Consider the following 22,361-nt stretch of genomic DNA (forward strand, 5'->3'; position numbering starts at 1 on the left):
AATGGTCTGCAGCTGATGTAAAAAAATTCTCTTATAGCTGATATGACCACGCGTGTACCCAGCTTAGATTTCCATGCCTCTCATAAGGCCTTCTGAACTGATTTCAAATGGACCAGGGTGAACGTGCAGCCAACCTTTATGCTTGGGACCAGTGATTGGATCCCAGATGTGGCTGTGGGCAAAGACAGGCAGTGTCACATCACTGACGATTGCCCTGAGATTTCATGGCTGTCTGAGGGCTCTGCTCTTCACTGTTATGAGGCTGCCGCAGATTGGTTTGGCAAGCTCCACATCTGATAAGAAAACTGATTTCTTTGTGGTCAAACCAAACATTTCCCATGAGAGAATATATATGTATTTATAAATTGGGCTGGCTAAAAGAGAGGCATCTTAACTATGGCCAAAGTTCCAAATGGTGCTGGGATCCAGGATGATCATACTGGTTTCATCCACCTGTTATATCTTTGGGTTTTCTTAAATTGTAAATTTTTGGGGGAAGGGACTGCTATTTAAGACGTTTGTATAGTGCCTAGCACAATGGGGCCTAGATTGCCATCTGAGGATCTCAACATATATTACAAATGTTAATGAAATAACTGAAATTCTTATTGTTTTAGTGCTCAGCTGCCTCAGTCAATGTATTTATTTATAATTTAAAATCAAAACAGAGCTGCAATACTTTGTGAATCCATCTTTAGTCACCTAAAGCATGAACCAAAGTCCTGTGAAATCAGTGGATCAAACCCCTGATGCATTATCTTTTTCTCTTTTTAATTGTCTTTTGTGCTTATAAGCTCCTTGGAATAGTGACCAGGTCTTCATCTGATTAGTACAGCACTGAGTACACTGGTAATCATAACTGCTGGAACTACAGGTGCTTGCAGCGTGGTGGCACCCCCTGGCTTGAAGTGGTTTCCATTATATACAGGGTTTACAGTTTGGTTCAATGGCTTTCAGCACCCCTACTATACAATTTGTTCCAGCACCCCTGCTGGCAGTGCTCAATAAATATGTAATAATGATTAGGCCTGTAAGGTTTGCAGAAACAGTATTGGCAACCTTAAGAGTTCAAAAATCATGAATCAGGTCCCCAAAATCATGAGATTTTAAAAAAACTACATTTTGGGTTCCTTTAATTTGCCTTCTGTTTTTTGAATCTTTGGAGGACACTTTTGAGTCACATTTTTAAGCTTTTCCCTATGCCCATGAGGATTATAAAATAATTTTTTTATTTTAGTGAAATCTAAGATTCCCATGCCATTCATATGCCTCTAGGAACCTAATGCATTAAGAAAAAGACCAACTATTGTGAGACTTGCAATAAAATTGAGATTTGTCAACACAGCTAAAGTCCTAGGTAACTAATCATATTATATGCTTATGTGCCTAAATATTTCTAAATTTTATGCTTAGAAATCTCCTGATGGCATTGTTACTTAATGTATTGCTAGAGTTAATTAAAATTATACCAATAAAGTAGTAAAACTAAAGAAATCTAATGAACTTTATTCTGAAGATCATGATAGTACAAGCCTACTCTATACCCAAACAGAAGCTTCCTACTCCTATAGCAGAAATGTAATTCTTATTTTTCATTTTTAAAAAGTGACATGCCATTGCTGTTCTACAAAAGAGCTCTGAATGTCTGGTTGATTGACTGCCTTTGTGTCACAAAAAGATCCTTCCCTGTCCGTTGAAGGGAATTTTATCTGTAATCAAGTGACTTGAATATCAAGTTATAATGCAGGCTATGTTTTTAAATATAGCTAAGTAACTAAGAGGCCAGTAGCTTCCTGACCAGTGGATTTTGGCTCTTGTGGGAAGTTAACCTGTGGAGAAGCTCTGCCGGGATGAAGAAGAAACTTTGAATCTTTTCATTAACTCTTCTGCAGGAGATGGACTAAGCTTCTGTCCTGGGGGAGTCACTTAATGATCTCTTTGGAGTGTGTGAAATCTTTGCCCTGCTTGCGAGAAGCACAGCAAAATGCTTGGATAACTCTTTTCATTTGAGGAGACCCTATCATTGTGACTTTGGCTTTAATGTTGTTTGTATTTATGTTTCTTTGTCCTATATGTGTTGATCTTTATTATATCTTACAGGGGGATTTCCAAATCTTCACAAAACTGGGGTCAATAAAAATGTTTCTTAAAAAATCTAAAAGGAAAAAAAGAGGAGCAGACTAAATGAGAATAGTTAGTTAAACCAATAGATGTCCTATAGGGTTTACAACGTAAATGTTGGAATCTTGCACTTGAGTATAAGAATCTTTAAGAAAAACTGACTACCTGTCATGTAGGCTTATATTTGGCTTAAAAATGGAATATAATTATGCTTCCTCCTTAGTGCTGGTGTCAATATCACTCCATGAATTGCCACTTAGATAGATTCCATATCCATAATATATGCAATTTCCATTAACCTGGAAATGAAAATCCTAGATCATCCATTAAGTTGGGTCTTGGGTGGCTGCAGGGAGAATTGTGGTAGGAGAGGAAGTGCAATTCAAAATGAGCTAGAGGGAGATGTATTTTCTGAAGAAACAGGCAACTATAAAACTTACCCGTTTCCCAGTGGGCAAAGAGAAGGATTATTCAGTCTTTCAAACCTTCCAGTGACTTTTGGGCACCTAGGATCTGTGGATGTTTTAGAATGAATTTATCTGAATTTCAAGAGCTCTTGAATCACAAATTAGAGATTTGAGAGCCAATTCATGCAACTAGACTTCTGTCTAGAAACTTATGGATATGAACTGTGATACAGTTTAGAGATTTGTTTCACAAAGTGTAACTTTGCCTGTGATTGATTTCCTTGTTGTTTATAACAGCTGGCCCCAGGTTTCCATATTGGGTTCAGTTTCCTAATACTATATCTGACTGTCGTTTTCACTTTCTCTCTGCAGTTTTAACAGTGTGCGTCAAGGAACTCACATTTTGTTCCGAGAGTTCAGTTTCATTCAAGCCACACCGCACAACAGGGCATCCTTCCTACGGACCTTCTGGAGATGCTTCCGAACAGTGGGTAAAAATGGAGGTAAGCATTCCAAAATCCATCATTGTGAGAGCCTTGTGTCAGTACAGCATTAAAGCAGCCCTACATTGCAGACTGCCTTCATGCTTTGTGGACATATGTCCTCCATCAATGAAAACAACAGCAAAGTGGCATAATCTCCATATTGTTGGAGTTTAACTTCTGCTAGCAGTTCCTTATCCACAAGCTGATCTCCAGACACTGGAATAGCTGTTTGATAGTTGTGGTGTTGTAGGTTGTAAAGAATAGTGTAGTGTTATCTAAATAATGTTGTCATTCAAGCTCATGAAATCTCACTTTACTCCTAGCAGCTGCATGTAAATATTGAATAGATCAGGGAAGAGAATAAATTCCTGTGGTGCTTTGAGTGAATGAGTGGTAGAGGCTCAGGTGCCCATCACTACCCTTTGAGTGTGGAAATTCACTGGAACCCAGAGGGAGGATCTGTCTGTGCAGGTTTGGTGCTTTTGTAATGGGTGGGTGAAAGTATAATCTCCTTTAGATTTGTGCATGGAATTCTTTGTTCATTTGAGCAGTAATTCCGCATGCAGACTTGGGAAAGGATATGTGCTTCGTTGTCTAGACCAGGATTCCATTCCTCTAGTTTTGCTCCCTCTCCTGGGTTTCTATTGGGGCAGGGCTCTACTCTATGGTTCAGTGCCTTGTCCTAGGTCTCACTCAGCACAGGATCGCCATGCTATTCTCAGCCTTTCCTAGATCAGGACTGCATTCTCTCTTTGCTCTATGTCCTTGATGCTGTTGCCTGACTGCTCTTTGGCAGTGAACTCTTTTCTGGTAGTCAGTGCTCTCAATTTTATATTCCATTCAGTCTGTGCATTTCTATCTGGGAGTTGAGCGGTTATTATTTTGTAGCACTCACAAATGTGGTAGGTGCCTCTGAGAAACTACATAACAAATAATATTCCCTTCTCTGTCAGTAATGGACTCGACAAACAAATGAGAATATATACAACATACACCATGGAAAGGTGAGGTGAGGAAGAATGAAGGTCATAGATACAGGATAATGTCGTTCCTAAATTTATGCAAACACAAATTTTAGGAGATCAGAAAAAGATTTTGTTTGTGTTTTTATTGGGATTTAAGAACAGTAGCTATCCTTGTACAGGAAGTGGGGTTTCCACTGAGCTTCTAAAATCTCAGTGAAGGACTGAATCATCAGTTTAATCAGCCTGCCAGCAGCTCCCACTGTATACAGAAAAAAAACCCCAGTGATATTTGCTGTTTGTTTGTTTGTCAATCTTGTAATAAACATGCTGTGACTTGGAGAATGCATGTACTTCACGCTGACCTTTCCTAGCTCAACAATAGACATACGCAGCCATGCATTCAGAAAGCTGCATGTATCGCAAGCAAGGGAGGAATCTCCCACTGGTTGGGACTTAGGTGAAACTTTTGTACAACGTTGTGTATTTATGGACAGAAAGTAATAGGTGCAATAAGATTTCTCTTGGGAAAATGCTGCAGGCACCATCTTCTCACTGAGTTTCCTATCCTCTTGACTTTATTGCCTGTTTGGCTTGTTAGGTTTTGTGCAGAGGTGAAGTTGGTTAGACCCAAGCAGCTGCTTTTACTTTGTTATTTAATGTCATCATGAAAAACATTACTGATTGCCAGTTATGGGTTATATTGCCCTTCATACCTCCTCTTGCTCTGGAATTGGTGGCTTTTGGGTGGGCCACATTTCTTAAAGTGATATGAAAGAGAGGCTAGCAACAGGTGATCTGTTAGGAGCCAAAACCTCTCCAGATGGTAAACTGTGAACCAATCAAAAAGGGGTTTTGTTTGACAGTGATTTACTGGGTATGTTTGGTATGGGACTTCCAACTATCTTTAAAAATTTTTTGCTAAGGTGCAGTTTTATATGCAAGTGTGCATAAATCTAGAATTCCACACATTAAAGGAAATGCGACAGGGTTTATTTAAGTCTGCGATCTAGCAACAGCATCAGATATAGATGACAAAACAAAGAGCAGTGGTCTCAAGTTGCAGTAGAGGAGGTCTAGGTTGGATATTAGGAAAAACTTTTTCATTAGGAGGGTTGTGAAGCACTGGAAAGGGTTATTTGGGCAGGGGCGTGGAATCCCCATCCTTAGAGGTTTCTAAGGTGCAGCTTGACGGTGCTGGGTGGGATGATTTAGTTGGGGTTGGTCCTGCTTTGAGCAGGGGATTGGACTAGATGGCCTCCTGAGCTCCCTTCCAACCCTAATCTTCTATGATTCTAAGATCGGGAAAGTCAAGTGGCCTATGCCTTGGTAGAGTTCCTCCTTCCCTTAAGCACTTACCAGCCAGATTTAGTTAGTATTGTACTGTGCAGTGTGAGGGGTCAGTAGAGCACCATTAAATTACCAGTTAAATACACACAGCATCTCTCAAAGTGGGTGTCTGGCTCACATGCTGAGAAGTATTGTACACAGAAACTATGTATTAATAGTATGTTAACAGCTCTCCCAAAGGAAGGTAGAGTAAGCAAGAATCTTGTCTCTCCTCTACATACACTTACATTGAGCTTTTGGAATCTAGGTAACCTACTCCTTGTGTTTATTTGTTCCCTAGGATTCTTTAATTAAAACTGTCCTTTCTCAGTATAAACAGCCCTTGCAGCTGTCTGCTGTGAAGTTTCATAAGGTCAGCATGTGCCTCTCTCAACCCCCATGACTCTCACATTTTGGTGACTCTGGTTTTAATTAAAGAGGTTTTTTTAATCTTCACATGCTCTCCATCCAATTAAAGGCATTTTGCTCTGAGGAATCTGCTTCAGGCTCAGCATGTGTGGAGGAGGCAGGCTCAGTCAGGGCCATCAGCATACATACATGGAAAGGTGCAGAGCCAAACTCTGTCCTTCCAGAGACCCCAGTCTTTTTAGAGTTTTTCAGCAGCTGCTGTTCCTGCAATGTGAAATTGCCTCCAGTGAAGATAGAAATTGCCTGATCTTCTTGACATACCTCTGTAGATGTTCAAAACTAGATGTAGGATGCTGTCATTCCAGACAGGTGGGGCAATTTTTTACTTTAGATGCTTGCAGCCGCTGAAACAGGAAACTACTGTAAGCATGAGGAAAAGTTTTCTGTTTTGTTTGGTAACTGTTCCCCCTACCTTTCAGTCCTCCCCTTCCCCATCTTTCCACATGTGTGTGTACACACACACGAATGCAGTATGGACTTTTGCCCATCTCTTTATTTTAGGAATAATAATTTTATATCCCCTTTTTAATTCTTTCAGATTCCCCATTTTGTGCAATGACCACCTCATGCTTCCTTACTTCCAGCTGGAAAGGCAAAAGCCTAACTGCCTTTGGAACTGCTGGTGGGCGAGGGGGAGGAAGGGGGTGGGTTGCTTTGTTCGCATCCCTAGATTAAGCACATCACCTCTATAATGATCTTGATATATGGATTGACCTATGGAGAAGGGCTGTTTGTGGGCTGTGGACAGTTCTGCTTGATTACACAGAACCCAAAGAAGACTAGAATATTTAAAAAAAAAAAAAAAAAAAAAAAATCTAGGGCAGCAGCAGGTCTGTATGATTCAGAAAAGTTAGATTGAAAAGACCATCTCACTCCCGTAACTTCTCCTGGGAAGACTTTCACAGCCAAATACATTTCACTGGCAAGGTTTTCTTGCAGTTCAGCCAACATTTGCTTTTTTTATTTTCATGCCATTATCTCCAATTATATCTGTTTACTAAACTAAATTCTTCTCTCTATTTACGTCTTCAAATACATGTAGACTCTTACCGTATCCCATATACTTGTTGCTTAATCAGGATATACCTATTTAGCTTTTTGTGATTCCTCAAGTGAGTCCCTCTAATCTATGATAATTTATATTGCTTTTTTCTGAACTATATATCTAATTTGTCTAATTAATTGGTGTTCTATAGCACCCATCACCATAGCATCTAGGCACTTCCTAGGTACATTAGAGCTCTATGGTGAGGACCTTGTGGATATCCTAGAGCAGTGTTTCTCAATTATATTTTGCCGTGGCACCCATGCGCGGCCATGCGATACCTTCCACCGACAAGTCCAGGAAATCTTCCCCTTTTCGGCGGCACAGTGTAGGCTGGTTTCGGCGGCACGCTCTGTAAGCAGTTTTCGGCGGCACGATCAGCTGTTCGGTGGCGCGCTCGCGGCTGTTCGGCGGCACGCGATTTGTGTTGATTTTGGTGGTGCGGTTCCGCTTTTTCATGGAACCCTTCAACTCAGCCCGTGGAACCCCAGGGTTCCGTGGAACACTATTTGAGAAACACTGTCCTAGAGTCTTCTGCTTTCCCCCTTCTCTGATTACAAGATCTATTTAGGCTTTATATTTATAGTTTGTTTTTAATATCATTCTAGTTCTTGTGGGAAAGTTTTTTCAAAAGGCAGGGTTTTACAGCATGCCCTAAAGGTGGTTAGACTCTGGATTTAGTATAATCTCTTTTGGAAGCTCATTCCACGACCAAACCCTCTCAGCTGAGAATACTTGATTTCCATCTCTCACGCACTCTGTGAGCTGTGTTGTCTCAGAGAAGTACAGCTGCCCTGGTGGAGCATGGATTGAAATGTGATAATTGATGAAGCTAGTTCTTGACTCACTTATAGCTTTTGAAGATCAGAACAAAGGGATTGAACTAGCAACTGAAGCAAATGGAGAACCAGTGAAGGGATTGAAGCATGGGATTATGGGTTTACTATGGCCCCTTCCATTAAAGAATGTACAGAGGCATTCTGTACAAACTGGAGCTTCTGCATTGCATCTATGTAGGGTGAGTTAAGGTGATCTAGTCTGGAGTTGGTGACTTGATCATTGTGACCAGGTCCTCATCCAAACTGCAATTTATCAGTACTTTTATGGTTATGTAGTACGCAGAATTTGAGCACAATATCCCAGTAGGGTCCCTGCTCCATAATCTGGACTGATTCCTTTGCATATGCATCCCCAAAATTAAATTCTTCCTTTTTTTGGCACTCATATCTCATTGCAAACTCAAGTTTAGTTTGCTGTCCGTTCTCATTCCTAGGTGTGTCACACTTGCTTTCTAAATGTTTTCCTCCCATTGAATACTTTTTGTATTGAATTATTTTCTTCAGGTGTATTAGCTGCATTGTTCCAAAACTGGTATCTTTTTTTTCTGCCTGTGTTTCTAGCCTCTGTTGGAGTTGTTTGGTTTTTTTTATATTTCTCTATCCTTATTGGTATTCACAATTTTCCCAATTTAGTATCATCTATTAATTATATTAGTGTGCTCTTTACTTCCTCTTCCAGTTATACTGAAACTGTTAAATAAGACTAGCTCTGATACTGATCACTGCAGTGATACTCCAGTAGGCACTTCCCCAACATTCAATAGCTGTTTGTTATCCTTTGTTTTGCGGTTTTTTGGCCAGTCTCTAATCCCCATGACAGCATTCTTATTCAAACCCATTGGAATTAATTCTTCAGTTAAAGATTCCTGAGACACAGCATTAAACCACTGGGTTGTGGTCTGGTGGTCTGGAGAGTTAGTACATCCAAAATGTGGAGAAATTCCTTGGAGTAAAATATATTCTGGATTGTGTAATCTGAAAGCTCCATATCTCACTGAATGTTCTCAGCAGACATCTTCCCCTGCCTGTAGGAAGGCATTGTGGGTAATGTACACATTAGTTGCATATATGAAACCATCTAGTGGAGATTATTGAAGAATTAGCTGCACTAATTAGTATGGAACGTCAGCATCCTTTTTTTGATGGGCCAGACCTACCTCTGCAGCAGCAGACCTGTCAACAGACATGGAGGAGAAGGAAAAGAAACATAAGAGCTGTTCCCTTCCTTCACTATACTTTGTCCTTTTGAAGAGTTGTAAGAGAAAAGGTTCGCTGTAAAGCGCAAGTCTCTCTGTCCTTTTCAAGACATATTTAGGATCTAAACTGCTTTGGTGATGTGTGAGTGCTGAGGAGAGAATTATCATTATTTCTCTTCATATCTTGTCTTAAAATCTATTTCCCCCATTCTAATGGCTCTGTGTCTTTTTCTTCCTTGCTGTTGACCTTATGACCTAACACCTTAATTTATACGTTACCTTCTTACATCCCTGCTTTTTGTAATTTATATCATTGCTGTCTGGTGTATGGCATTATTTAAGTCTGGCAATCCTTTTCGTGTTGTTTGTATGGAAGGTGTCGTAAACAGTGAAGTTGTATTTTCTGCTGTTCCATGATTTTCTGCAGAGAATCTCTTCTGAAGTTGAAATTAGGAAAGGAAGGAGGCAGGAGGGAAGGCCATCTTCTGCAACATGAAGGAGATACTATATTCCTCTCCCAGCTGATACTATACTCGCCTTTTAGTACATTTTGTCTGTAGCTGGGGTTCATACACCACAGCACAGAGACCATGTTGCCTTAGGTTGATGAGGAACACTTAACAGGTTAACAGTAGCAGAAAACACAGTTCTTATTCTTGATTAATTGCTGCATCTCCTTTTCTATTTACACTTGCAACTGTGCCACTTTGGGCTGTGATGGTGCCAGCTCTCATAAACTAAGAAGGGTTGGGATTGATTAGCATTGCAATAGGTGGTCACCATGGAAAACCTAGATAGTGAAAAAGAGTATTGATGTTCATTAGCTAATATTTTACTTCTCCTTGTTTATATTGAACCAGTTCTTAAGCATAGTGCAGAAGGTGCTGTGTTGCTGGAGAAGACATCTTTCATAGTCCTGTCCCATCATGCTCTTTTTATAAAGAGTCAACTGACCTCTCCAGAGCCTCACAAAAATGCAGCATGTTCAGGGAACCTGGTATAAGCTATAATGGCAAAGAACTCTTTGGCTGATATAAGCTGCAACTCCACTATGAGGGTTTGCTGGTATAGCTGTTACTGGCAAACCTAGATATAGTGTTGCATGTTTTAGCCCTTTGCTACATCTTTTGCTGTACATTTTATGGTTAAGAGCTTGTCTGCACGCAGAAGTTGCACCTCATGCTGTGTGACTTTGTGTATGGAGTCTCTATACTTGGCTTGTATTGGTTCGGTGCTTATACCTGTAAATTGCAGGTATAAGCTAAACTTCTATAAGCTAGGTTTAAACAGATAAAGATCTCCATAAACAATGCTATATTGGGTTTAAATTAATCAGTGGACCATCACATTTTTAATTTGACCAGGGGTAGCTTTTATGTATAGACCAGGCCTCGGAAGCTGAGAGTGGAGAGTGTCTGATGTTAAGCTTGATGCCCATGTCAAATTCCACTGAGAGTTATAGTATACAGTACTATACTATAATTATTATTATTAATATACTACAGTACAATAATAATAATGGTAGTATTTTGTCATTCTTTAGCCTTTTCCTTTGAAGATCTCAAAGAACTTTGCAAACAGAATTTCCTACCTTCACTCCTATACTTCACTTGGGAAATATAATGGGCATTGATTACCCTAAGTTTAAAGGTTGGTAAATGGGTACATTGAAGTTAGGTGACTTGTCATGGGTCACTAATTTACATTATACCTATCTAAAATTCTCTTGTGGTTTCTTGTGGTATTTTTTCATTTTCTGTTTTGAACCACTGCAGACTTCAGTAAAAAGTGTTACATTTCTCCTCAGAGATGACTGTACTTCTGTCATTGCTTATTCCTGTATACAGTTTATAAAGTGCTGCGGCCCACATGTGGATCTTTGCTGGCAATGCAAAAGATGTTGGCTTTCCTAATATGTTGCTCATCAATCTAGAATATAATCTAGAGAGTCAAAGAAGTAAGGAAAGGTCTGCTTCCTATGAAACATTTCTGCCAGACCAGTAAGATCACCTTCACCCCCAAAGAATCTTGTCATAGATTTAGCTAGTTTATAAATGTTTATATTGCAATTGAAAACAGGGTCTTATAATGGGAAGTGTGGCACAACCTGAGCAATAGGCAGTGCTACCAGACCTGGTTATAACGAAATTATTACTTTTTCCTTCTGTTTTTAATTTTTCAGTTTCATTTCAGCATACACAAACATAACAACTTTTACATACACTGAATATAGTAGATCTCCTAGAAAATATCTGACATTTTATATGTGAAGGACACCACGCAGTCTAGCAGGGAAGTGAATGTATGCACTAAGGGTACAGACCTGCTAGGCCATGAGATCTTCAGGATCAGTCTTCTGTTACAAAATTGTTCTTTAGATATTGGTGTTAAAGGTGCTCAGTAGGAAATTAGTGGTTACCTGAAATCCTTTTTTTAAATCTGTAGCATAAGTCCCAAGTTCAATTCAGTCAAAGATATATTCTATCAACCTTATTTTTCTGTTGCTCTGACTGCTGCATTTCATTCACAAAAGTGGCAAAGGGTGGGGATAAGGAGAATCCCTGGAGCTTCCAATGCATTTGAGTGGTTTCACCCTGAAGGCTGTGGAAGTGAAGCTGAAAGTAAAGAGAAATAAGGAAATAAGTTTGCTTAGCAAGCAGAAGGCATTCAGATACCACATTGATGAGAGCAACAGAAGAACTTGAACAGACCAGAGCAGCAAACTAAAATGTACTTAGTGTAAATAATAATTTTTTAAAAAACAGCTTCTGTTCAGGCAGAGGGGAATCTCTAATTAGCATGATAAAATGTGTTCATTCTCTGAATTTGGAGCAAATTGATTTAAGTCTCACTCAATAGGAACACTGAGCATGACATAAAATCTCAGACATTTAAACTACCTGTGGACTATAACATCTAAACCCCTCTATTCTTGTATATTAATAAAACTTTCCGTTAGGGAATCTTCTCCCCACTCTGGGTGGGATAGGAGCTCTCCTTTCTTCCCTGAAAAAAATCTTGGTGTTACAGCACTATATGATTTATTTAATTATGGCATGATATTTTCCACCTCATCCCTTTTGCTTATGTATATATTAGGAGGAACAGAACATGGTTTATTTACTTTTTTAAAAAATTAAAGCCAAGGGAATTGGGGTAGGAATGAGTATGAGGAAAAAACAAACAAAAAAAACAAAACAAAACCCTAAAAAAATTCCCCAACAACAACAAAAAACCAACCAAACAAAAAAACCCAACAAAAAAACAAACTTTTGCTAAGGTATGAATCTCCCTGGAATAAGTAACACCCCCTTATCCCCCTATTTTCCTACAAAATCCTTAGCAGGTTTCCCTGTCTTTTGGTGGTCTCCAGCAAAATCTATTGCAGGGGCTCAGCAAGTCTGTGCGTTTCTGCTAGACTGGCTACTGTTTTAAAATCTTGTGCACTGTGAGGCTTCCCTGGATTAGAAAGTCCCAGAATGCAAAACAAACCTCAGATCTAGGCCCTGGAGCCTGGGAAACTTGACAGTTGCAGACCCAACAAACTGCCAGACCTTCAGATGTGGAATTAGTGGCATATCAGTAGTGGCAGTGGGGCATAGTGCTGCTTTCATGCAGGAAGGAAAGTATTGGAGGGAAGGGGAGTCACCATGGGTCCTAGGGAACACTTGGTCAGAGAAAGCTGATTGCACAATACTCATAAGGAGAGCCAACCTTTTTAGCTGAGAATGAGGGGTGGTTGAAGGGAACCATTTGGTTCTTCTTTGAATGATTGCTCATGTCCATTCCACTATAGGTGTGTGCACTCCTCCGTGCACGGTTACCTGGAACTTTCTTCCTCTTAGCAGATTCCGTAGGGCTGGCTCCGGCGCTCCTTGGAGCCCTATGTACATGTCATGGTAATTGCGGCGCTGCCGGCCCTACGCCCCTTCAATTCCTTCTTTCCGCCTGTGACGATTGCTGGAACTGGCCTTGCTCTCAGCAAGTACTATTCCCCTTGTTTGGACTTGTTTTGTATTCTGAGTTTAGTTTTAGTTAAGTAGTTGTTAAGTGTAGTCAAAGATGAGACAGTCTCTGCTGGGACTTCGTGCGGCCGGGCCATACCCCGGTCGCTGGGCTTCAAGCCGTGTGCCTCCTGCGGGAAGGCCTTCCTGCTCCGTGAGCAGCACAACTGCTGCCTTAAGTGCCTGGGGGAAGCCCACAGAAAGGACAAGTGCAAAATCTGCAGGGCTTTCAAACCGAGGACTCAAAAGTACCAGGAAATCTGGTTGAAAGCCCTGTTGATGGAGGCAGCGCTCCGCCTGGCGTCCGATCCGACCCGCTCCATCTCGGTACTGAGTGTGGCTTCGGTACAGAGTGCACCATCGGCGCTGCCCTCGACTCAGCACCACACAACATCACCGGTACTGAAGAACAAAAAGCAGGGCACGGAGCGCAGACACTCCGCTGCGCCGGCGGTATGGGCAGGGTCGAGTGCAGAGATGCACCGAACTCGACCCATCGAAACTCTTTCTCCGGTGCCTGTATCTCCGGTCAGAGAGCCTCCCCTGACTCCTGGGTGTGGGAGAGTGCTCCTGCCGACGCTGTTGACACGGGAGGCTTTTCAGGCAGCCAGAGCCTTGTTGGCCTTGTCTATGCCACCTCTGCACCCCCCCTCTGCTGAGGGAGAAGGGGCCAGTGTCACAGGGGAAACCCACGTTGGGTCTCCCTGAATGGTGGAGGAGATGCCCAGTACGGGGAGGAAGATCTCCTGCCGGACGGTCACTGAGGGTAGAGCAGAGCTGTTCCCTAGCAGTCGCTCCAGGTCGGTGTCGTCAAGCCGACCTGCACCGGCATAGGACGTGGAGTCTTCCTCTCAGTGCTGACATTGATCCCCGACACCAGAGGCAGCACAAGCCAGGGGGCGGCACCAGTCAAGGTATGCCAGGCAGCGCTCGGACAGCTCCCGTTCCTGCTCCCTGGCACCGATGCGTACTCCCACACCAAAGTGGCGCGGAACCCGGTTGTCGGAGGAAGACCTGGCACCGCAGAGTTCACAGCGCAGAACCTGGTTGCCAGAGTCTGGCTTGGTGCCATGCTGACCTCAGTCATCGAAGGCTTCCACAGAGCCACAAGGCAAGCGGCGTCGGAAATCGTCAGTACCGAGACGACGCTCCAGTACCTCTAGCTCTTTGGAGCGTGATCCCGTTCGTCGGCACCGCTCATGGCGATGGAGGCAGTCCTCCTCATCCTCCAGGTCGGAGGCGTCGAGGGGGCGGTCCCTGGCACGGAAGGGTGCCTGTGACTGTGGACAAACACAGTACTGCAGGGCCTCTGACTCCGATGATGCCTTGGAGTCTCCCGGGGGGCAGTCATGGGGCAAGTCGACACCCCCATAAAGTGCCAGAGCCCGTGGAGCAGTTAGCCCCAGGCTGGCCCCAGGGACAGTGGCTGCAACAATGGCCTTATTTGGCCTCCAGGTGGGACCTGAGCCCCAATCCATTAAATCGTCAGGGGTGCAGTCCGTGCCTCCTGTACAGGAGAAGGCCCATCGGTATCACTCCTCGGACAAGGAGTCGGACCGCCAGGAGAGAACTTCAGTGGGTACAACCCTTCACCAGGAGGGGGCACACTCGCAGGCTGCACCACTGCAATCCTCCTCCTCCTCTCCTGACGAGGCAGTCTCCCAGGGCCACTCTGTGCCACTGGATGATTTCAGGCGCACCAGGAGCTGCTCAAGAGGGTTGCCTCCAACTTGGGGCTGGAGGTGGAGGAGCTAAAAGAGGCCGCAGATAGCCTCTTCAATGTGCTGGCGGCGGCTGCCCCAGCTCTAGTGGCCCTCCCAGTCCACGAAGGGATCCTTAAGATCGTGAGGGCCCTGTGGCAAACCCTTTCTCAGTTGCCCCGATGTCAAAGGCGGCTGAGAAGAAATATTATGTCCCGGCCATTGAGTATTTGTTCTCACACCCCACTCCGGGAACCCTGGTAGTAGACGCTGCGAACCAGCAGGATAGGCAAGGTCAGCCAGGGTCAACTCCCAAGAACAAGGACAATAAGAAGCTGGACTTGTTTGGGAGAGAGATTTATTCCATGGCAAGCCTTCAGTTTAGGATTGCCAACCAGCAGGCTCTCCTGGGCAGGTATAATTTCAACCTGTGGGATTCCCTCAAACAGTTCGATATGTCAGATGACTCAGGTTTCTCATGGTCATCCTAGCTTCCACAATCCCTTCCCTGGATCCAGGAGTCTGGTATGCCGCCCTTGATCTCAAGGACGCATACTTTCATGTGTCTATCCTCTCCAGCCACAGGCGCTTTCTTCACTTCATGGTGGCTGGCTCCCACTACCAGTTTACAACCCTGCCCTTTGGCCTATCTTCGGCTCCCAGGGTGATTACGAAGTGCATGGTGGTAGTGGCTGTCCATCTGAGATGAAAAGGTGTGCACATTTTTCCTTACTTAAACGATTGGCTGATCAGAGGCAGGCCCCAAGAGCAGGAAAGCATGACCCTCACTTGCTCCCTGTGCCGCATGCTGGGGCTACTCATAAACGAACAGAAGTCAACATTAACCCCAGTGCAACGCATAGAATGCATTGGGGCTACTTTGGATGCTTCCCAGGCTAGAGCCTTCCTGCCTCAGCCATGTTTTGAGGCGATGGTCTCTATCATCTCCCAGCTGCACTGATGTCCCATGACAACAGCCAGGCACTGCCTACAGCTGTTAGGCCACATGGCGGCCTGCACGTACGTAGTGAAACTAGCTTGCCTGAGGCTCAGACTGCTTCAGGCATGGTTAGCCTCGGTATATGTTCTGAGCAGACACCCACTGGACCAGGTGGTCACAGTTCCCCCACCCGTCCTAGCCTCCCTAGACTGGTGGCAGACTCCCCGGGCAGTGATGAAGGGTGTTCTATTTGAGGAACTGGTCCCGTCGGTCACCCTAATTTTCGACACTTCGGACGTAGGTTTGGGAGCCCACCTCAGTGCCAACCTAGGCACTCAGGGGCTCTGGTCGGGGGAGGAGAGGCGCCTGCACATGAATGTGAAGGAGCTGAGGCCATTCGCCTAGCGTGCAGGGTGTTCCTCTGATTCCTGACAGGCAGGATGGTGCAGGTGCTGATGGACAACACCGCAGCCATGTTTTACATAAACAGGCAGGAGGGAGTGTGCTCCTCAGCCTTCTGCGAGGAAGCTATCCATCTGTGGGACCTTGCCATGAGGCACGATTTCCACCTGACTGCCTCTCACCTTCCAGGAGTGAAGAACAACGAGGTGGATCGCCTCAGCAGGTCATTTCTACCCCGCCACGACTGGTCACTACACCCAGAGGTGGTGGCTATGATCTTCCGGAAGTGGGGCGTTCCCCAAGTGGACCTATTTGTGTCGGCCTGGAACAAAAGGTGTCTGAGGTTCTGCTCGCTCCGGGCTCGTGAGACCGGGTCGATTTCTGACGCATTCCTCATGGACTGGACAGGGAATCTCATGTACGCGTTCCCGCCCATTTCGCTCCTGCTCAAGGTCCTGCTGAAAATAAAGAGGGACAGAGCAGACATTATACTCATTACTCCAACCTGGCCGAGGCAGCACTGGTTCAGCACGCTGCTGGACCTTTTGGTCGCCCCACCCCTGGAGCTCCCGAGGGGGCATGACCTTCTGTCCCAGGACATGGTTGCCTGTTGCACCTGGACTCCCTGCACCTCATGGCCTGGAGGCTCTGTGGCTGACGGATGGAGGGAAAGCCTGCTTGGTGCAGGAAGCCTTCTATACAGGTCGTGTATCGGGCTAAGTAGAGGCGGTTTACCAGTTGGGCAGAGTCCTGGAGTATCCCGCCCAGCCTCTCACCTATGCAGGCAATCCTGGAGTACTTGCTCCAGCTAAAGCTCCAAGGTCTGGCGCTGGCCTCGTTGAAGGTTCACCTGGCAGCTGTTTTGGCCTTCCATCAGCCGCTAGAGGGGAGATTGCTGTTCTCCCATCCCATATCAATCAGGTTCCTCAAGGGGGTGAAGAGGCTTTATCCGCAGGTCCATGACCCGGTGCCTCCCTGGCATCTCAACCTGGTCTTCTTGAGACTCACGGGGCCCCACTTTGAACCCATGGCTTCATGCCCTCTGCTCATGCTTTCCTGGAAGGTAGCCTTCCTGGTGGCCATTACCTCAGCTAGGAGGGTCTCCGAGATTAGGGCCTTGACCTCAGAGCCCCCTTATACAGTGTTCTATAAGGGCAAGGTTCAGTTGAGGCCGCATCTGGCCTTCCTGCCAAAGGTGCTTTCCCAATTGCATTGTAATCAGGATATTTTTCTCCCCGTGTTTTTTCCCAAACCTCACAGTTCGAAGTAGGAGAGGAGATGGCACTTGCTGGGCGTGAGATGAGCCTTGGCCGCCTTCATTGAGCATACAAAGCCGTTCCGGAAATCAACGCAGCTCTTCATCACAGTGGCAGACTGAATGAAAGACTCACCTGTCTCCACCCAGCGCATCTCCTCGTGGATTACATCATGCATCAAGTTCTGCTACAAGCAGGCAAGGGTGCCGCTTCCAGGAATCATCACAGCGCACTCAACCAGAGCTCAAGCCTCGTCTACAGCCTTCCTGAAGAGAGTGCCCCTGCAGGACATCTGCAAAGCTGCCGCCTGGTCGTTGGTGCATATCTTCATGTCTCACTACGCCATCGTCCAGCAGGCGAGAGAGGATGTGGGATTTGGCAGAGTAGTGCTGAAGGCAGCTCACCGGTAACTCCGACCCACCTCCAAAGGTATTGGTTGTTCGTCACCTATCGTGGAATGGACATGAGCAAGCACTCGAAGAAGAAAACAAGGTTACTTACCAGTAACTGATATTCTTTGAGATGTGTTGCCCATGTCCATTCCACAACTCACCCTCCATCCCCACTGCTGGTGTTGGCAGAAAGAAGGGACTGAGGGGACGTAGGGCCGGCAGCACCTCATATACGGCAGCATGTGCGCGGGGCTCCAGGGGGTGCCGGAGCCGGCCCTACGGGAATCTACTAAGGGGGAGAAGAGTTCTGGGTAACAGTACACAGAGATGTACACATACCTGTAGAGGAATGGACATGAGCAACACATCTCGAAGAACATCAGTTACTGGTAAGTAACCTTGTTTTTGGTTGAGTGGTACATGAGTGTGGGGAGAAAGGTGGAGAGACCTCAGAAGGCTTATATGAGCATACTTGTTTTTGTGGAGGCTATATGAATGGCTAGCCCCTGCTCTTATAGTGCATGCTTCATCCTGTGCCACATACACTCCACTCCTTTTTCGTTTTCTTCCTCATCACTCGCTTTCGAGTGCCTATCCTATTACTTGCTCTCCTCTTCCTGACATCATCCTTCTGGGTTTTCTGTCCATATGTGTCCTTTGATTTTTGTCATTTTTTTTCCTCATACATTTGTTTTCATCCGACGTAGAGCTAGTTAGTGTACCATGTCTTTGTCTTCTCCTCCCCCTTTCAGCCCCCCAGGTGTCTTCTGTTGCTCACCCCCTAGCTCTCCTTTTCACCTTCTAGCCACATCTCCCCTTCCCTATCTCCAGGACTCCTTTCACATCAGCTTAGCAGCAGTTAAGTCAAGCCACCAACAATCTGGTATGACACACTCTCTGCATCATTAATTTGTTTCTGTTAGGCACAGAGAGTTTACTTTTTTTGTTTACTTACTAGCATGTAGTTTTTCATCTCTGCCTTGTAGGAAACTGCCATGCAAAGCACATAGTAGACAGCATGATTAAGATAATGAAAAGTTAATACTAAAGCTTTTTCCTGAAATAATTTAATTTTGCTTTCTGCTGTGATCAGAAAAGTCTTTTATAACTCTTGAAATGACTAATCCAGGGTAATAATCTTTAAGGCTTAAAGGGGTTGAGGACTTGTATCATACAGAATCTCAAGTGTGAGCCCCGTTCTAACTTCAAAACTCTGAAGAATAATAATAATACCTTTCCTTCTCTAGCATCTGCCGTCCAAAAATCTCAAAGCATTTTATAAATATTAAGGAATTATGTCTCAAACTCCTATCATTATTTATTCCTGTTGTACATTTTGGGAACCTGAAGAGATGAAGTGACTTGCTTAAGATCACACAAAGCCTAAAGTAAAAGATAGCTCTCTGGGCTTCTGGTCCTGTGTGTTAGCAACAAACCGTACTTTACCTACTAATGTAAGTTGTCTTTGCTATTAGACAAGTAGAAAAACACACGTTACTGTTAAGCAATATTGCAAAGATTAAATTATTTAAGGACTTTAGATGCCCACTCCTTTTTCTTCCTTTTAAAAAGCTTTCAAGTGATCCTTAGCTCACTAAGATTTGCAGATGGTTGTGCGTGATCTGGATAGAATGATGTAATATGTGTTTTGGCTGTGGTGAGGAAGCAAACTTGTACAAAGTTAATCTCAAAGTTACTCAGAATTTTCCTGTTCTAATTTTAGTCCCTTTGACATTCTAACACATTTACCATCTGCTGTGCTGGGAATTAAAAATCTCCATCTTCCAAACAAGGCACAAGTTAGGATATCTGTCATATGTCCCCAAGTTTGCTCTCTCTCCAGCAGCCCTACATTGTCAGTCCATACCAAATTAATAATAAAGACCCTCCCTTCCTTTGTATACCTCCCCCCCATATATATGGGAATTCTTTGCCATGCAGCAATGGATTAGTGATATAAGCCCTTTCCATTTCTAAAGGTGCCTTGGATCAAGACTGTCTTTATCAACTAACACTAATATGGTCTAGTTGAAATTACTACAACGGGGTGCAGAACTGGTTGAAAGACTACTCACAGAATTAGTTATCAGTGGTTCACTGTCAAATGTGTGGGATGTATCTAGTGGGGTTCTGCAGAGGTCTTACCTGGGTCTGAATCAATATTTTTGTTAATGACTTGAATAATAGAGTGCAGAGTATACTTATAAAATTTGGGAGATAACACTAAATTGGAAGGAGTTGCAGGCACTTTGGAGGGCAGGATTAGAATTCAAAATTATCTTGACAAATGGTCTGAAATCAACAAGATGAAATTCAATAAAGACAAGTGTAAAGTCCTACACTTAGAAACAACTACAAAATGGGAAATAACTAGCGAGACAGTAATACTGCTGAAAAAGATCTGGAGGTTATACTTGATCACAAATTTAATGCGTCAACAATGTGATGCAGTTGCTAAAAAGATGAATATCATTCTGAGTTGCATTAACAGGAGTGTCTTATGTGAGACATGGGAAGTAATTGTCTTATTCTGCTTGGCCCTGAGGCCTCAGCTGGAATGCTGTGTCCAGCTCTAGACACCACACTTTAAAAAAGATATGGACAAATTGGAGGGAGTCCAGAAGAGAGCAACAAAAACAATAAAAAGTTAGAAAATATGACCTGTGAGGAAAGGTTAAACTGCACTTGTTTAACTTTGAGAAAAGAAGATTGAGGTGGGACCCAATAACAGTCTTCAAATATATTAAGGGCTGTTAAGTGATCGATTGTTTTCCATGTCTGCTGAAGGTAGGACAATATATAATCAGTTTAATCTGCAGCAAGGGAGATTTAGGTTAGATATTGGGGAAAAGTTTCTCACTGTAAGGATAATTAAGCTCTGGAACAGTTTATAAAGGGCAATTTTGGAATCTCCATCATTGAAGGTTTTTAAGAACAGGTTAAAGTGTTAGACAAACACCTGTCAGGGAGGTCTCGGTTCACTTGGTCCTGCCTCAGCACAGGAGGCTTGATTTGATGACCTCTCCAGCCCTACTTTTGTATGATTCTATAAGTTACTCATAAAGTTTCCTCTACTAAAGGTGGTCCCTCAGATTAGTACACTCCCTGCCTTCTAACACAAGACTGGTGATAGTCTCCTTTTTGAAGGAGCCCAAAATAGCAAATACTATATATGCTTGACTACCTGATTGTTTATGCCGCTTCCTTCTTTGTAAAACCAGAACAATTCCTTTTGTGAAATGCTTGTTTTCATATTCTTTGCCTTAGTTTCAGCATAGTCTTAGTGAAGCATAACTGTCCTCAAGAGACAACCTTACGAAACACTGTTTTCCCCTCCCATTGGAGCCAGCCCACTTGCTGTTTTTCACTTAATTTAGGGACTAGGGCAGTGGTCCTCAAACTTTTGTCCCCTGTGCTCCCCTGTCCCCACCCCTCCAGCCAGGGCAAGGGAGCAGGGCTACAGACTGGCCAGGGCTGCAGCTTGTAGCTGGGCCAATGTCGGGGAGGCTGTGGTTGGGCCCAGGGGCCATGTCTGTCCATAGGGACTCCAGGGACCACTGTGGCCGGGGGCTACAGCAGGCCCTGGGGGCTGGGTGTTGCGGCCCCAGGGGGGCCTGAGGGTAGGCATATCCATGCTAATTCTGATTGAGCTATTGTGCTAAAAATGGCAGCATAGCTGAAGTTGCACAGGTGGTGAGAAGGGCTAGGTGCGCTGAGTGTGCATGTAGGGTCAGTTTTATTAATTTCAAGGTGTAGGATGGTGCAGTGGCCTTCCTCCAAGCCTGGGCCCGAGGAAGGGCCGCAAGGACCCGAGCGGACGGTGGAAGGGCTGGCAGGCCAGTCTGCCCAGCAACCAGGGAGCCGGCTAGTGATAGGCCATGCCAGCTGGCCAATCCGGCAAAAGCGGGGAGGAACCTCTGCCAGGGCTGGGAGTACAAAAAACAGGCCCCGCAGCTCAGTCGGGGGAAGGCAGCTGCCGGAGGCAGACATGCCGTCCCGCTGGCTGCACAGAAGGCCTGAACCCAGCCAGGCCGCTGCCCCAAGCAAGTGCCTCCCGGAGCAGAGGCCCCAGGAATGGCCCAAGTGACTGAGCCCTAAGGACTGGGTAGGGCCTCCGGGCCCCCTAGACTGGCCAGGACCTCTGGACCCCAGCGACTGGACTGAGGGCTGGAAGATACCCTCAGAGGCTGGTCTTGACCTGGAGGAGCTTCCAGACGCTGAGACCCCGGAGCCCTGTGACCCGGAGGAGTTGCCCTCCGCTGAGGAGCTTCCCGCCTTGCCGCCGGTAGATGAGGGGGGACTGAGCCTGCCACGGGCCGTGTACCCCAGCGACCCTGAGGACCCGGCCGATACAGGTACCTGGGGATACGGGGAGGAAGAAGTGGCCCGGGGACAGCCATAGCCGTGGCTGAGACAGGGGCAAGTCCCCATCAGTGTGTTGCGGCGGGAGCCCCGCCAACTCAGTTGGCAACGCCTTTGCCACTGCTAGGGCCCTGGGCTGGGACGCAGTGGAGTTGGGTGGGCCTGCGTCCCCCCTCCCCTCCCCTTCCTCTTGTCCTCGCCACCCAGGGAGTGATTACTGTCCCCTGCTCTACCGACCAGAGGACACTGCTTGCCCGCCCGCCTTGCCTAAGAGCCGGGGCAACTGGCTGCTTGCTCGCCCATCTTGCCAAAGGCCGGGGCAACTGGCTGCTTGCTCACCCGCCCTGCCTGAGGGCTGGGCAATAGAATACTTGATAGTCTGCCCTGTCGGGGGGCCAGGACTAAGGCTTGTGTGAGATACTAACATTCCCCTTTTTGGAAGGTGCAGGGGCCTTCCTCTGAGCCTGGGCCTGAGGAAGGGCTGCAATGCCC

The 22,361-nt window shown here is 45.2% G+C and overlaps 1 protein-coding gene across 4 annotated transcripts in view; it reads left to right on the forward strand.

Annotated features, from left to right (window-relative positions):
* The window catches only part of CSTPP1 (centriolar satellite-associated tubulin polyglutamylase complex regulator 1), a 120,965-nt gene that overhangs the window by 44,238 nt on the left and 54,366 nt on the right, over nucleotides 1–22,361 (forward strand). For all 4 annotated transcript variants that reach the window (XM_067557675.1, XM_067557679.1, XM_067557678.1 and 1 more), the window contains exon 3: nucleotides 2,901–3,031. In XM_067557675.1, coding sequence (XP_067413776.1) covers nucleotides 2,901–3,031 — 131 coding nt within the window. The remainder of the gene's footprint in view (nucleotides 1–2,900; nucleotides 3,032–22,361) is intronic.

Source organism: Emydura macquarii, unplaced genomic scaffold (assembly GCF_026122565.2).
Source record: "Emydura macquarii macquarii isolate MOO-44397 ecotype Brisbane River unplaced genomic scaffold, CSIRO-AGI_Emac_v2 contig_1876, whole genome shotgun sequence".
NCBI lineage: Eukaryota > Metazoa > Chordata > Testudines > Chelidae > Emydura > Emydura macquarii.